This window comes from Myxocyprinus asiaticus, chromosome 23 (genome assembly GCF_019703515.2).
Source record: "Myxocyprinus asiaticus isolate MX2 ecotype Aquarium Trade chromosome 23, UBuf_Myxa_2, whole genome shotgun sequence".
Classification (NCBI taxonomy): domain Eukaryota; kingdom Metazoa; phylum Chordata; class Actinopteri; order Cypriniformes; family Catostomidae; genus Myxocyprinus; species Myxocyprinus asiaticus.
Window position 1 is genome coordinate 13,661,359 of NC_059366.1, and position 15,736 is coordinate 13,677,094.

General features: G+C 37.3%; 1 protein-coding gene across 2 annotated transcripts in view; it reads right to left on the reverse strand.

Annotated features, from left to right (window-relative positions):
• Positions 1-15,532, reverse strand: part of LOC127413491 (Golgi-specific brefeldin A-resistance guanine nucleotide exchange factor 1-like) — a 121,175-nt gene extending 105,643 nt beyond the window's left edge. The window contains exons 1-3 of one of the 2 annotated variants that reach the window (XM_051650671.1): positions 14,894-15,532; positions 9,663-9,765; positions 8,495-8,561 (exon numbers count right to left, since the gene is read on the reverse strand). In XM_051650671.1, the coding sequence (XP_051506631.1) occupies positions 8,495-8,561; positions 9,663-9,758 (163 nt within the window). In that variant the 5' untranslated portion in view covers positions 9,759-9,765; positions 14,894-15,532. Of the gene's footprint in view, positions 1-8,494; positions 8,562-9,662; positions 9,766-11,473; positions 11,759-14,893 lie in introns of those variants that run through there. The other variant, XM_051650672.1, reaches the window with a different exon arrangement.
• Positions 15,533-15,736: the final 204 nt, after the last annotated feature.

Consider the following 15,736-nt stretch of genomic DNA (forward strand, 5'->3'; position numbering starts at 1 on the left):
CACTGTTGGACTGAGTAACAGAAAATCTCTGTCATGGTCTATTTTTATTCATCAATTTTATTTTTATTTTCATGATAAGTACCTAGGGCATCCATTAAAATTGTGGTTCATCCCCCTCATATTTTTGAAAATGTTTCATTATACTGTACAGTTTCAGTCATCATGTAAAGAAATTGTAGCCGCCCGATTAAAACGATAACTTTAACACCGTGCAGAACCCTTTGCCAAATGATTCTTTCAGTAGCAAACCAAACACACAAGTGTTAGCAGCAATCTATCAAAGACAGTACCCACTGCATTTCATCAAAGACTGGCTGAACAGTCAAAGTCAGGTTTATATCTGCATGGCATTAAATTACAAATAATAACTTGAAATCAGTAATAAAGTATTTAAATGACAGGATATATAATTATTTGTTATTATATATGATAGATATAAGGGTTAACTTATCATAATGTTACCTCATCGAAATAATATTTCTTAAGCTGATTTGTTTTATAACATGTCCCTCCCACTTTTAAGATCATTCCTATATGCAGCTGGCTACATCTGATTTTGTCTTGATATTGTCAATATTAACATTTTCAGACAGGTAAGTGAAACAGGTACGTTCTCTTTAATAACTGCAGAGTTGGGGAATGTTACTTTTAAAAAGTAATGTGTTACAGATAACAAAAGTAATTGTTACATCATTAATTTGTATCGTAAGTAGCCCTTTAGTTAATTTTGCGCTATTTTTGCATTGAAGCGCTGGGTGCCGACAGAGAGTCGTGTAGTGAGCAATTGGCAGACAACGCAACCACTGACATTCACAACAACTAAAGTTAAAAACGGACATGTGTTGAGATCAAGGTTTCTCGAACTATCATAGAAAGAACAATGGTAGCAATTAACTTATGCCATAATTACTTAGGCTTGTCAACAATACCCAGAAATCAACCATGTGTTGGATCAGTTGCAAGGTTAAAACATTAGCAAGCAGTGCATTCTGTGCTCTTTTCCTATCTCTCATTAAGCCAGGCAGATGAATGTGGCGAGGAGGACCCGGGGACTGTTGAGAATTGTTTTGTGATGGAAACCTAGGATGCCAGATTTGGCGTAATGGAAGGAGGCCTCTCTCCACAGGGGACAGCAGTTGTTAATTCCTTCCAGTGAAACTCTCGGCATTCAGCAGGTTAGGCACCTATCTCATCTCTTTGACATTTCCAATCGGGAGAGTTACCCTACCTTAAAACCTTCAGCTTAGCACTAGAGGTTAATGATAATAGACCTGAGTCAGGGATGGTATTTTTAATTCATAGCAAATAAAAACAAGCCAATGAGGGAAAGACATACACTGAAAAAAATGCTTTGAAATTACAAGATTAAATCATGAACATCAGTTCAAAATGAATTAAACAAGTTACATCAATATATTTTTTCCTCTTGGTTTAGCTCATTAACTCTGTCTGAAAACTAATTTGTTCACATAATTTCAGCATATTGAAATAGTTATTTTTAAATGACCCAATTAAGTAGCCTCAAAGTAATATTATATGTGTCCCTAACATGACTGATTTCTTCAGTTTTACATAATATTTTTGGGTCACATTACTGATTTATGTTGTAATACTATGCTAGTTAGCTAACTTTTACCTCTAAATAGCATACATTAACATGCTGAATGCTGATTAGTAACTGGTCCTTGAGTAAAGCAACATTAACATGTAACATGTTGTTTGTGTACCCATCCTCATGCTAAGCAAAAGTTCCACTCTTCACCAAAATGGTAACCCAGCGTAACAGAATCGGTTCTAAATCCCAAAATAACAACATTAAACACTTTTAAGACTCCCCTTTTCTCATCTTGCTCAAAAATGCATAAAATTACACTTTTAACACTTTTACTCTTCCCCTCAAGTCCCAAGCAAAGCATGCTGACACTACAAATCCCCTGCCAAAATGCTTTTTGCCCATGTTTTTGAACATACTTGATTGGTTCACATTCACTCTGTACCGGAAGTCTAGTAGTATGCACATTTTAAAAGAATGTTTTCGAAAGAAAACAAGTTTAGAAGAGAAAAACAATCTTGTTGTGTAGATCACAAATAATATGATTTAGTAAATCGGACAATCTGTGTTTTCCTTTTATTCAGTATGGACCATTTCAAGGACTATTTGTCGGTTTCCTATTAGTTGTCCCTTCAAAACAACTTGTTCCTACTCATTCAAAACAACAGCTGGGGGATTTATTCATAGTGACTTTAACACGATTAATGTTACTAAAGTTAACACGACTGTCATAAAATGTCATTATTAAAATGTGGAATATATAACTGCACACTCTCTTACAAGTTTATTTTATTACCAACGTTTCAGCAACAAGCCTTTATCAAGGTACTCTGATAAAGGCTTGTTGCCAAAACGTTGGTAATAAAATATACTTGTAAGAGAGTGTGCAATTATATATTTTTCTTTTGAAAGTTTTTGTCCTAACTTGCACCTCTAAACTTAAGGTGTGCGTTTGTCCCAGTGTCTCTCTAAAATAAAAAATTATTCAAATGTGGACCATGTTGATCGGTGGCTGGATGCTCCCTGTATGCCTGGAAATAACGGAAATGAAAGTGTTTAGATCTCTGAAAAAGGAACCAAAAGCAAACGCATGAACCACTGCAATGAAGCAAGATGGCTGCATAACCTACTAATTGTAGGTTTGAGAGGCAGAGCTATCTTTGTAGATCCAAGACAAAAAAATGGTCACACCATTTAAGCAAGTGAAAAGATAAGTAGTAGAATCAATGTCTGAAGCAGAACCTTACATTCAATTGAAAAAAGCTGTATTTAATGTAAGGCATCAAAAAATTATGAAATTATATTTCCTTATATACTATATGTATGCCCTGCCCACTGATGAAGTGATCACTAGTTCTCTCTTTCCACTTTATTTTGTAATTAAAAACCTTGGATGATGTACCAGTTGGAGTAAACATCACATTTGAAATTGAGAGCACTCACGCTCTACTTTCTATTTGTTTGGCATCTCAGATTATGTTGCCAAGGACATGAGTGGTCGACCCCCATTACTTTTTTTTTTCTATTTTTGCACCTCTCGCTCCCTTGAAGACTATTTTGAAACAAAGTTGATTGGCCACATTAAATAAGAAACTATCATCGCTTTATTAGCCCACAGTTAAAACAGAGCAAAGGGAGGCTCTTTTTATGCTGTAAATATTAGGCATGTAATGATACACAAATTTCACGATACAATACAATGCATAACCTCATGCTATGATACGGGCACCCACAAACGTTTCGCTCAAACTTATTCAAGGATTCGACATAAAAGTCTTTTAAATCATGAATGCCACAAAAGTGTCTGACACTGGCAACAAAAAGTAGAGCTCTATAATAAAGTAACTTATAAAACAACAGCACTGCATTTATTCTGAGAAAAACTCAGAATTTTCATGTTTTTCTTGAGAAAATAAGTTCATCTACACTCTAGGGGTAATCACTGGCATGCCAGCAGCGGCGAGAGAGCTAGACTATTTTATTTATATAAATTTCGCACCTGCATTTTTGCAATTCCTTTAGAAATTCTGTAAGAAATTACACACTTTGGCTTAAACAAAAATAAAGCCATTTTCCCTGTAAGTTTTGTGAAATGTAGTCATCGTCAAAGCTCAACAAGTGTCACCTATGAGTAAAACACCGTCATTCATAGAAACACTAGGGGAGGACTTTGCGCAGGCCAGCGGAATCTTTACACAAGGTACATCCGTTAAGTGTGGGAAAAGTTGCTTTATTATTGAATCATTGCAGATCACATTAACTTAAGTATCACTTGGGGACATTTCTTGGCAACATATGCCAACATAAGTAAACATATTTACATATGTGGCTGTCTACTCTAACTTAAGACTGCTCTTTCTCTGTGTTTGCCAAAGTGCATTCTTACTGCTCATTTAGGTATGATATATATGCAGATATCAAATGGCAGAGGAGTCCACAGGGCCTCAAGAGTGCAGGATATTCCCACATGCCCCAGGTGAAACCCTTGTTGGGCCGGCAGCACACAGACACAGCTGTGTGTCTGAGACAGCTCACACAATTGACCTTGAGCTCCAGAACACTTTACATGTGCGTGTTAACACTGACACAGAGAAGGACACTACAAGGGTGAAACTAAAGAAAACACATCCAGAACAAAAAAGAAAAAAGTGACAAAAGTGCAATGGACATCAAGATTTTCATTGAAAAATAACTTATCTTTCAGGTTGTTTCCCATTTCCCAAATTTATGGAGACAAGACCGTGCAAATACTATTTTCAAACACTGTAGGCCTAAGGGTCTGTCAAGGGCACAAAGAGCTTCTTAATCAACAAGGCACAGTTAAAGGATTCCTCAACAGTCTTTTGCTCTGGAGATGAATAAACCCATGATCAAAGTATCACTATAATGTTAACTACAAAACTCAGTTGTCATCCAACCAATGGGTGGTGTGGTCTGACTTATTAAAGATGGACATTTGAATTCCTTTAATACAAAAAACCACATGAGAGAAAAGGCTAGTACAAGCTAAGCGAGAGTTGTCAATCAAATAAAGCTCTGGCACTGGATCTGCTGGGTGTCATCTTTAAACCTGTATTTGTATGAATAAAAATGAGAGGATTTAGCCCGTCAGCTTTCTCTGCAGACTTGTCAAAAACCTGACCTTTGATGTAAAGGGAGGGGGAAAGAGGTGAGAAAAAGATTCAAAGCTTTAAAGGACTATGGCTGGGGCTAAATAGTGTATAAAAAGTGAATACTATGAGCAGGTGAGACATCTTCATTAAATGTACTGTTTCCATCCCCCTTCCTATTGCCTCAAAGGTACAATATTTGTTGTAGAGCCAATATCAGAAATATCCATGGGAATTGCTTGACCCATACTGAATCCTAGTTCTCAATTTAATGTTAAACATAACATGTCTTATAGCTCGAATATCTCCCTTACAAAACAAATAGATCTACAGAGCTGCCGTCCACCAAGCTAGCCTAAAGATCTAAAGCTCATTTTCTGATACCACCAAAACCCAGTATGTTTTTTTGGATTTGAAAAATGGAGAGAGTCTAAAAGCAGACACCAAAATAACACCAACCCAAGAATGCACTGACATTCATTTGTCACCTCAAGTTGCTTGTTTGTAATTCCAGTGTGGCTCAGGATTAACAAGAACACCCAAGAGGCTTCTGCTGTCAACAGAGATGAGTAAAGTTTACATTCAACCTGTAAATTGGCAAACAAATATTACTATTAGCCTACATATCAAAATAATTGTTCTAGATGCTATTCTATTTCTATTAAACCTTTAAAAGGTGTGAATGACTTATCAGCAGGCTCACAAAGAATCTGCCACACAGCTATATTACATTCATATTCTGGCTAATTTGACTATGCTTTCAGCTACCAATAGGAGTACTCTCATCTTAGATTAACATATTTCTCCATATTTAAATCCATTCCACAAATTGTGCCTCAAAATTAGAGAAAAAAATGTGGACAAAGCCCTGAAATGTTATATGGTTCTGCTTATCACCAACTCAGTACAACTACTTGAACATCACTGCAGCTCACTCAAGAAGTCTTGTTCAAGTTACTCCAGCTGAAATAATCATTAATAAATCTGTTAACATCTTGAAATTCCAGGGATGACACTGTATTTGTTGAAATAAAAGTAGGGTCCTTGTAGTATCTTTTAAAGTACTTGTTAATAACAACCACCAACAACAACAACAAACAAGAAAATATTGGTTTTCATTTAATTTGTTGCTTCAAACAAGAAAAGACCTTCTCAGACTGTTTCTTGTATAGCAAATGAAACTTGCCTACCCTACGTTGCTTGTGTCATCCGTCAGGTATGGTGTGTGCGTAGGTGGGGTAGAAAAAGTGCCAGCAAATGTTTTAGAAGTACTAAACCTAGGACTGTAAACTCTTTGTTTTTGAAATATTAAAATGGTCTCATTCAACAAGAGTAATTTTTTATTTTTTTTTTATGGAACAAGAGACATCACTTCCTTTCCCAGAACAATCTATCTCTCGGGATGACAAGTCTCCCTGCTATATTTACCCAACCAAAACTGCAGATGATATACTTCCAGCTGCATTCTGCCGCCATACGACACATGTTCCTGCCAATCAAACGGCTGGTGCAGAGGAAGGAGAATGGAACCATTATCAAGCCAGCGAAAGTGGCCAGTAAACCTTTGGGGCTAATTCAAATTTCCTTTGGCGGTAGCTTTTGTTGTTGGCCATGATTAAATGGCCACAATGTGAATGGAATTAATAGGCTTTCATTAAGAAGACAGCTGGGCAACTAAATCCCACACAACACTATTTAAGAGATACACATAACATTTTATTAATGGTTCACCAAATAAAACACTGACATTTTAACATGATCAAACCCTTTCTACCCACTTCAACTCACTCTAGCATCTTAAAAGTATTTGAAAATGGATTATTTATTATTCCTGTACACCCACTAGGCGCTTGCGTTTTTTAGAACCTATATTAGTCCAATAGATAGAGTAGCTTAAAAAAATCTAAAGCAAATAGAGGCAATCAGTGAGGGTAAGGCTGGTTATACATGATTAGATTTTGTTGAAGACCACAAGTATAACCTGTAGCCATGGCTGAAGATCATGAAAACACCTAAATAATACCAAATATTACATGGGATAAAACACACAAATGGGAACCTCTAATAAAACAAAATTGAATGGATGTGTTCAATACTTCTAGAAATCTCTTGATTAATTACTTTGCCATCCTACCCATAGGCTTGCAGAACACACTAACATCATCCATGAAAGACTATGAAGTAGGTGAATAAAAACTAACACTTGCTCCACACAGTGCAAGAGAACTAACAGGGCATTTGCTGTTGGTCAGAGGTGGAGTTTGGCACATTTCTCCATGGGTCCAGACACAGGCGCTCCTGTCCATCTCAGAGCAGCAGTGTTATCCAGAGAGAGGACTCCCCATCCAAGGCTTCCATTACAGAGGCATTACGTCATGCAGACAGAGCAGAGAGCTGTTGCACATTTCATCAACTTACAACCCCCCTACCCTTAATGCACAGAACTTCACTATGATGACTCAGGCCAGGCATGCTGAGCGGGACTTTCAGAAACGAGCAGTTAATGAAGGGAATTTGTTAGTCAGGAAAACTTGTGCCACCGTTACCCAACAGGGAGTCTGAAGGCCTTGTTTTTAATCAGTGCTCATGCCCTCTTAAAGGTGAAGTGTGTAATTTCTGCACCATTCGTGGCACCAGACCAAATAAAAAAAATAGTTATTGTTTCCAAACAGGTTTCCTGTACACTCCTCCCATTGTCCAGAGATCGGCCGAGCAGATAGTCTCGAAACAAATTTACCCCATTGGTTGAGCCAATGTTGCTGTGTCTGGCTGGCTGAGATGCTCAAACAAGCAGGGCCATTTTTTGATAGCGCAACAGAACACAGTGATTGATCATGCTTTTTTGGGTAAAATCAACCTAAAAATGTCTTACTTTTAATTGTTTCTGCATATAAAGCAGGGTTAAAAGAATTTTAATATAGAAAAACACAAGTTTCACCTTTAAGATCTAAAGTTATTACTGTAATTTTATAGACAAGCTATAGGTGTCACTAAAAAAAGTCACTGGAATTGTGAAAATGAAGTTCTATCAAAGTTGTCGTCGTTAAGGCCTAAGTTGTCTTTAAAAGTATTTAATCAGCTGTCATGACATGGAAGTTATCATAAAAAGTAATAGAGAACAAAAAAAAAAAAATACATTTCCATTCAAGACCAATTTGGAAGTGTTAACATGATAACATGATTACAATACCTATTCATAACCAAGAGCATCAAAGTAAGAAAGGAATTTTCATTTCTTTTTGAACAGAGGAACAATTGCACAACACTGCATAACATTTACCTTTGTAGTCCTGTTCATTAAGAGGCATTTGGTTAACTAAATGAACAAACAATGTCGTAGTTTCCATGGGACCCCAAAAATTATGAGGTGGCATACAAGCCCAATATTAAGACAATGGAAAATATAATATTGACTGATTTGAAAAGGCCATCCCTTTTCTCTGAGGAAATTTAGCATACACCTGGTTAAATATGCTTTTGTTCTGTAGCAGGAAAGAAGCACTTTTGCGAATGCCAAATGAGTCTGTTTAATTTGGACGTGTTTTGTTTAAATAAAGTCTTGAATGAAGGAAAAGATGAAAAGGTGCTGTGAGAAAACGCGGGAAAAAAACTTATTTGATGACGTACTATTTTGTTTGTCTGAAAGACTTTTAACAAACAAATCTGTATTACTAGGAAGATCGTACTCAAGCAAAAAAGTAATCTGTGACAGCCACTATTATAAAACTACTAAATCGGATAAACATAATTGACCCCAAATGGACAGAAAACTGTCCAGACACATGGTTCTTTAAACTGATCTACTGTAATGCAGAATTAGATTATGTCTAACCTCTTATCTTATTCAGTTCTTCTTTCAAGTGGCTGAAGCTGTTAAGTAGTGGATCCTGTTCTTCATCCTGTAAAAGTCATAAGTCATTTTTTTCATTATGGTTAGCAATAATTAGGAAGGTTATGATTTCAGAAACAATAACATTTGATATATTAAGGTTATTTCAATGAGTAATGGATTAATAACCATTATAAGATTTAAAGGTGCACTTCCGTCCTGTTGGTCCCAGTAGTACTTGTGGTTTTGGACTTTATACTGACACCCAGCATCCTGGATACTAGAGGTTTGTTTATTAAGTGCTGCCACTTTACACAGAGTATGTTTGTTTATCTTCTGTTTTGTTACTTTTATTCTGTTTTCTCGGATTAAAAAAAATCCATTCTTGGATTAAATCCAAACAAATTTGTGTGCGCTGTTGCACACTGGACTGTGACCTCACAGCCGCGAGCTCTCTCCGACCAACGTGTACTCGCAATTGCGGTTTGATGTCACGCCATTTATCCGTGATCCACTGTACCGTGAGAGCTGCAGGACATAGCAGTTTGTTTCATCACTCCCTCTTGTTTGGAAATTTTATCTTTCATGTTTATCTTATTCTGTTTGGACTGTCTGTTGGATCACACTCCTGCTAATACCGTCACTCTGGACTATACTGTAGACTCGGGCTCCATTGTTGTTTGTAGCAAGTATATTGTGTTTGTTGTTATATAGTTTGTTTGCTTGATTTGGTACATGTACTTTTATGTTTGAGCCTTGGCTGAAAGCACTATATAAAGTAAACGTCATTATTAGTGGTAGTAACTCATGCACTGTCAATTGCATGACAGTGCATGGCAGTGCCCATGAGGGGGCAACCTGCTCTGTGTAAAATTAAACTGCTTTTATTGGGTTTCTGATATGGAGTCGTCAACTCATGTGAGTATATATCATTTTCAACATATTTCTAAAAATTGCTATTATCAAAAACTTAGTGCACCTTTAAATATGAATTCTGAGAAACATAAAGCCATTGAATGTGCCCTTATAACAAAAAATGATTTCACGGTCAGGACATTCAGGCTGAAAATCACTGTAAATTTCTGGCATATCAAGATTTAAATTTATGATCTGGAGTATAAGACAAAACACTTACCATGTTCTAGTAATTACACTAAATTGGGTAACTTACCAAAGGAGTATGGGTACTCCATCTAGAGTTCCTCTTGATAGCAGCAACAACAATAGAAATCTCCCCTTGAACGATGTATATATTCTTGTACACCATCGTGAATCTAGAGTGAAAACAGAATGCGATTACAAAGTCTGTCACCTCAACCTCAATCTTATACAGTATGTCTTTGTTTGATGGCAAGAGAGATACAGGCACATTATATATGGTCATTCCAGTGAAACAGCTCAAGGTGGGCTTTCAACTTCCCCATTGGTTCTCAGACCAGAGCTTAAAGCTGGAGATAATCTCTGTACAAAGCATCAGGTAATGTGGCAACCACGTAGTGTCAGCTCAGACTTCCATTATTGAAAATAGTGTCTTGTGGGTGCAAAGCAGATGCAGCACAGAAATCATACGATTTTTAAAAGACGTGCTGTCGCAAGGATTTCAAAATGATCATATCAGAATAGGACACATAAGGCAAAGCGGATCTGGATGACCTGGAATGTTTATTTAGAAGCTTCAGGAACTATTATCAACACATTAAAGATTAAATGCATAGATAAATTAATAGATAATGCAGAAAGTACAGCTGCACAATCAACCAGAAAAATAATCGCAATTAAGGCTGCTGTAATTAACTAGCCTAATTGTGATTCAAGAAACATGTCAATTACCACATACACTCTAGTCTAAACCCTAATGTTGTCATTACTGGAAAAATAAAAGTTGACTTAATTAGGCTTAAACATTACATCAAATGTCAAGTTTTGGGCTCATAACTCAAATATCTTATTTTTTTTATAAATCCATAGCCTACATTTTAAGTGTTAATAACTCAAATATCAAGTACAAAATTTAAGCTATGGGGAATACCCACAATGCTTTGCGCTTGAATTATTTACTTATGTTTCCAAGGTTAAAGGGAACTTATGAGGGAATTTAAATAGTTGTTATAAAGAATTCATAGATGTTTTAGCTCTTTTGTACTATTATTTTTGTTGTTTTGTTGCAAATAGTCTAGTTGTTTTGTGTGATGTCACCATTAGAGTGATTACGATATAGGCCTTTATCACAGTCTGCATGTCGTCACATCCGGCTCCAAATAGTAGCGTAACCAAACATCCGCCCATCAATCTGTCTATGGACGATCATAGTTTTTCTAAATAAATTGAGCCAACTTGGCAGTAAACATCAGACGTTTAATTGTTTCTTTGGAGTAACTCGGCACCTCACTATATGAGTTATCTACCACTTTAATATATAATAGTATACATAATAGCGAGGCGATTATCAGCGCAAAGTTTCCCAGTTCTTAAGGAGCTGCGCACACTGTTCAGCTTACTCCCAGAGGATGAAAGTGATCAACTCAAGTCCGAAGAAACAGCGTTTAAGTGTTTTAATGTCATTGTTTTCACTATTGCAACATGCTCATCTCCCGTTTGTAAATATAATACAGTTGTAGAGAATAGGACATTTTCATCTTTATGTTTTATTTACATTGCATTCGGTCGCGACTCACGAGTGGACGCTTCCCCAATCATCATACTCAAACCACAAGGATATCACTCCACGTTTACAACAATGAAAAAATGTGCACAACGTGCGTCTGTATGTTCTTCCTTCAGGTTAATGTAGTAATCTTAGTAAGCGCGCACCAGTTTTTTTAGTGACTGTCTGAACCATCTATTTTCAAATCGCAGTTGGCTTAATAAGAGACGCCATAATCATCACGTTTTTAATATGCGTGTTAAGCTGAAGTTCTGTTTTGAAGACACTGCATTCTGTTCCATTTATTTGTGCTCTGTTTAGCTGTTTGAAACACTCGCCTGCTGTATATACATTCCTGGTGTGTGTGTGTCTCCCCAATTTTTAGCTCCTGTGGGGAAAGCCATGATGCTCTGTATTGTTGTTTCTGTGATGATTCATGAAGCATTTGATTCAACTCAGAGAGTCGAAATTTCCACATTTCAACTGGGGATAGTGCAATGGATTGACACTTTATGTCAGACTTCTAACTTGGAAACTCGTGTGGAAATCTTTTCAGCACACAGGACAGGGAGGTTTACAGTCAGTGACAAACATTCACTTTTATTGAATATCCATTAACGAGTCAATGTTCTTACATTAAATTATAATAAAACGTGTTTAGCAAATGTTTTGCAGAGACAGGTGTTCAAAACACGGTTCATTTTCTCTTTTGATTACCGTAATGATAGCATTGCAGCATCGTATATCAGTTTGGTTGCTACGAGACTTCTCTGACAATCAATGTACCCCTCAAAGTCACAACGTAATCAATCTCAAAATTAAAAATAAGCTCCCTCTTTGACACCTGTGTGTTTAGTTGTCAGGTAATTGTCACTGAATTTCGAATTAAGTGAAAAGTCACATCATGCATGATCACCATTGATCATCGTTTTCATGATCGATCATTGCTGCCATGTCTGAATACCCGAGAACTCGAGTACTCGTGCACATCCCTAGTAAGTACATGAATGCAATATGATCGTTATCGTTGCAAATACTCTAACTAATATAATCTTTACTCAGAATATATGATTATTTGTTTTTTTGTGACATAATGTATACCCCTGTCTTGTTCTAATGCTCTTTAATGTGTAAAGGTACTCGTGTTTGCAGGGACTAAAAATGGTTCAAGGAACAAAAACAAAAACCGAAATAAATTTTTAGCAGAATGTAACCAAAAAGCAGAACAAAGTGATTTTAAATTGTTCCGGAGTGAAAACATTATTTTTAAATGCTGGTAACAAATTATAACCGGTTAATTTTGTTCCGATAGTTTTTTCATGAAACTAAAGGCCAAAGAGTTTATCACAGTACATTTTTGGAACTAAAACCACTTCATGTTGCCTGAAAAAATTAAACATGTGCTTTGATCCTGAAGGGAACTGCTGTGTCACACATTTCTTTGCCTAATTGCCCGTTGTGTATGTCGCATGAAGACCTTTTTGAAACCACTGAAACAGACTGCAGCGGAAGTTGTCTCTGCGAAAGCAGAAGTGTGATAAAGGCCTATCAAAGGAAACAATCGACAATAATGACATTACTATCTAAACCATAGTGTTAGCATTAGTGAAAGCATTATCCTCTGCTTCATGATTTGCATCACATGGAAATAATGCAATGTGCAACTTAGAACTTACAATGTAAGAACTTTGTCGTTAAAATACAGATTCACATGCATCACATTAAATAACGAACCACGTCCACAGCGTGTTGTATGTTCTGAGGTGCTAGCAAATGACAGTTTGAAACCTGTGAAACTGATAAGACACTTACAAACCAAACACCCAACGTTAAAAGATAAACTGGTTGACTTTTTTCGTCGTAAAGAATCAAGCTTAACAAATCAAAAACAAACTATGACCAGCCAAACCACTGTGGCAGTCAAAGTCTGTCACTCAGATCAGCAGGATGCCCTTCTGGACCTTTCAAGTGACCACACTCTGAAGGCACTGTTTGACTCGACCACACTGTCAGAATTCTGGCTGTCAGTGGAGACAGAGTATACTGAACTTGTGAGACTTGCAATTGATGTACTTTTGCCTCAACTTGGCTCTGCAAAGCCACATTTTCTGTATTTACTTACATCAAAAGCAAGTACCGCTCACGCTTATTAACCGTGGAAGATGATTTACGGTTAGCTGTGTCTGGTATTGAACCACGGATTGGCATGATGTGCTCTCAGAAACAGGCTCAGCCGTCACACTGAATTCGGTAAACTGTTTTTATATTTAATGTTTCAATGTAACTAATGTTATGCACGCTATACGCAGCACATTTAAGTAATATGTTAATGATATACGTTCGCATTATTTTTGTTTTGTTTTTTTGGGGGGGGCAGGCAAGTGAAATTAGACAAAAGTAGGGGGGCGCATGTCCTAAAAGGTTAAAAACCCCTGTCCTATGCAACCAAATTGGCCCGGTTGCTAGGGAGGGAAGAGTTACAAGGGGTAACCTCCTCGTGGTCACGATTAGTGGTTCTCGCTTTCAATGGGGTGCGTGGTCATTTGTGCGTGGATCACTGAGAGTAGCATGTGGAGGCTCATGCTGGGAGACTCTGCGGTGTCATGCACAGCGAGCCAAATGATAAGATGCACGGATTAACTGTCTCAGAAGCGAAGGAAACTGAGACTTGTCCTCCGCCACCCGTATTGAGGTGATTAACCGCTCCACCACGAGGACCTACTAAGTAGTGGGAATTGGGCATTCCAAATTGGGAAGAAAAGGGGAGAAAAAATAACATATATTTTTTTTAAAAAGCATTCACCCCAAGGCAAAAAACAACCAACTGTACTGTTGAACGAGCTGCATCTTTGCTCTCTGCATTTGAGTCCATTGACTGGTCCACTATCTAGCAAACTCATCTAGATCTGTACATACAGTTAAACAGGAGTGAAAATTAAACTCCACTATTAAAAGTCACTATCCACAACCAATCCATGTAATCAAGCACAATCTATAACAAGCCTAGACAGACAAGTAGGTATTCCAATAAGTCTTAGTACAGTGTTAATGGCCACGTACTAACATCCAGCATTATGATGCTACTGAGAACAACGTCATCATGATGCTGCTGAGAACGTCATCATGACAGCCCTCAAGTACACTGGCTCCATCATTTCCAACCACATAAACAACGCCACCGTCCTCTGATTGCAAACGGATACTCCGCGATGTTTCTAAATGAGTCGCATGATGCGCAAAGGTTGGTGTTGATTCAAGCTGAATTGATTAGTAGGCCAATAAGCTTGGCGAGCCTCTTAGCTTGTGACAGCTAGCATCGCCTGTCAAAACCGAAACAGACCACGTAATGCGACCAGTACGTCACAATATGGACATCTTTTGAAGTGTTCATCAACTTCGGGATGTGGAATGTGAATGAAGAAACCAAACGACTTGCATACAAATAAACAACAGAACAGATAATACAGCCATCCTGTCATCCTGAATTCGGCAGAAAAACCACACAGAAGAACGCGTGAAACGCGACATCGTGTCCTTCTCGTTTTGTTTAATAATATTCCGTGTCTCTTTTTGCGAGTGGGCAGCTGTCAAAAAGCCATGACAGAAAGCCATGAAAACATTGGTGTTGTCACTGAGGCAAAGAATACAAAATGTTGTTCAGATTCATTTTCACTGGCTTAGCAGGCTGTCAAAGAGACTAGTCACAGCGTTCAGAAAATATAATATCCACGCAATAACTGCTCTGAATAAAAGCTTACATTTTAGACAGTTCCACGTGGTGCTGTCATGCCCTGTTGTTTTTCTGTAGGATAGATAAATATTCTGTCACTGGTGGTAATCTCCTCCACAGTCAAATTTACTGACGTGGAAATGGTGCTGGCGCACACAACAGTGATGTCTCCTATCAGCTGACAGCTTTCTCAGCCAATTAACTTTGGACTCTTTGACATTACTTTCCTTGAGTTTAAAGAGGTTCATTTGTTATATGGAAAGAAACAAACATATTAGTTTATCTTGAAAATGTACGTTTAGCGTGTTCAATGTTGTACAGTCACAACACAGTGCTTCTTATAAGGTAAAAACGAAAGTAGCGTCGAAAATAGGGCGGGTCTTCGGTAAAAATCACATGCAATCAAGGTTGGTTGAGCTTCACTGATGACGAAACAGAGGCGTTATGTTTTTTCCTCCAGCGATTGATATATTTAGACGTCAGATGATTGGACGAAAGTTGTCTATACGTCACCAGCTTGACGACGCGTTCTGATTGGATGGTTATCGATTCTATAACTTCTGACACTCTGTCGTTCTGACAGTAGAAAAAATATTTGTGTTTTTCTTTTTATTAAAAGTAAACGGCTGAATAAATGTACTGGAAAGAAAATAGTTATATGTGAAATATCAATTTATCCTGAATAATGAGTAATATTAATCCGATTTTCGGTTTTTTTTTTTTTTTTTTTTTTTTTTTTTTTGACAAACCGATTTTTGCCTGGCTCCCAGTGTTTTTCTGCAACTGATGTCCCTCTGTTTATGGTTACTAAGACTATATGAACGACTTCTCAACTGGCCAATCGCAGACCGCTTGTAAGTAGCTCTTAGTA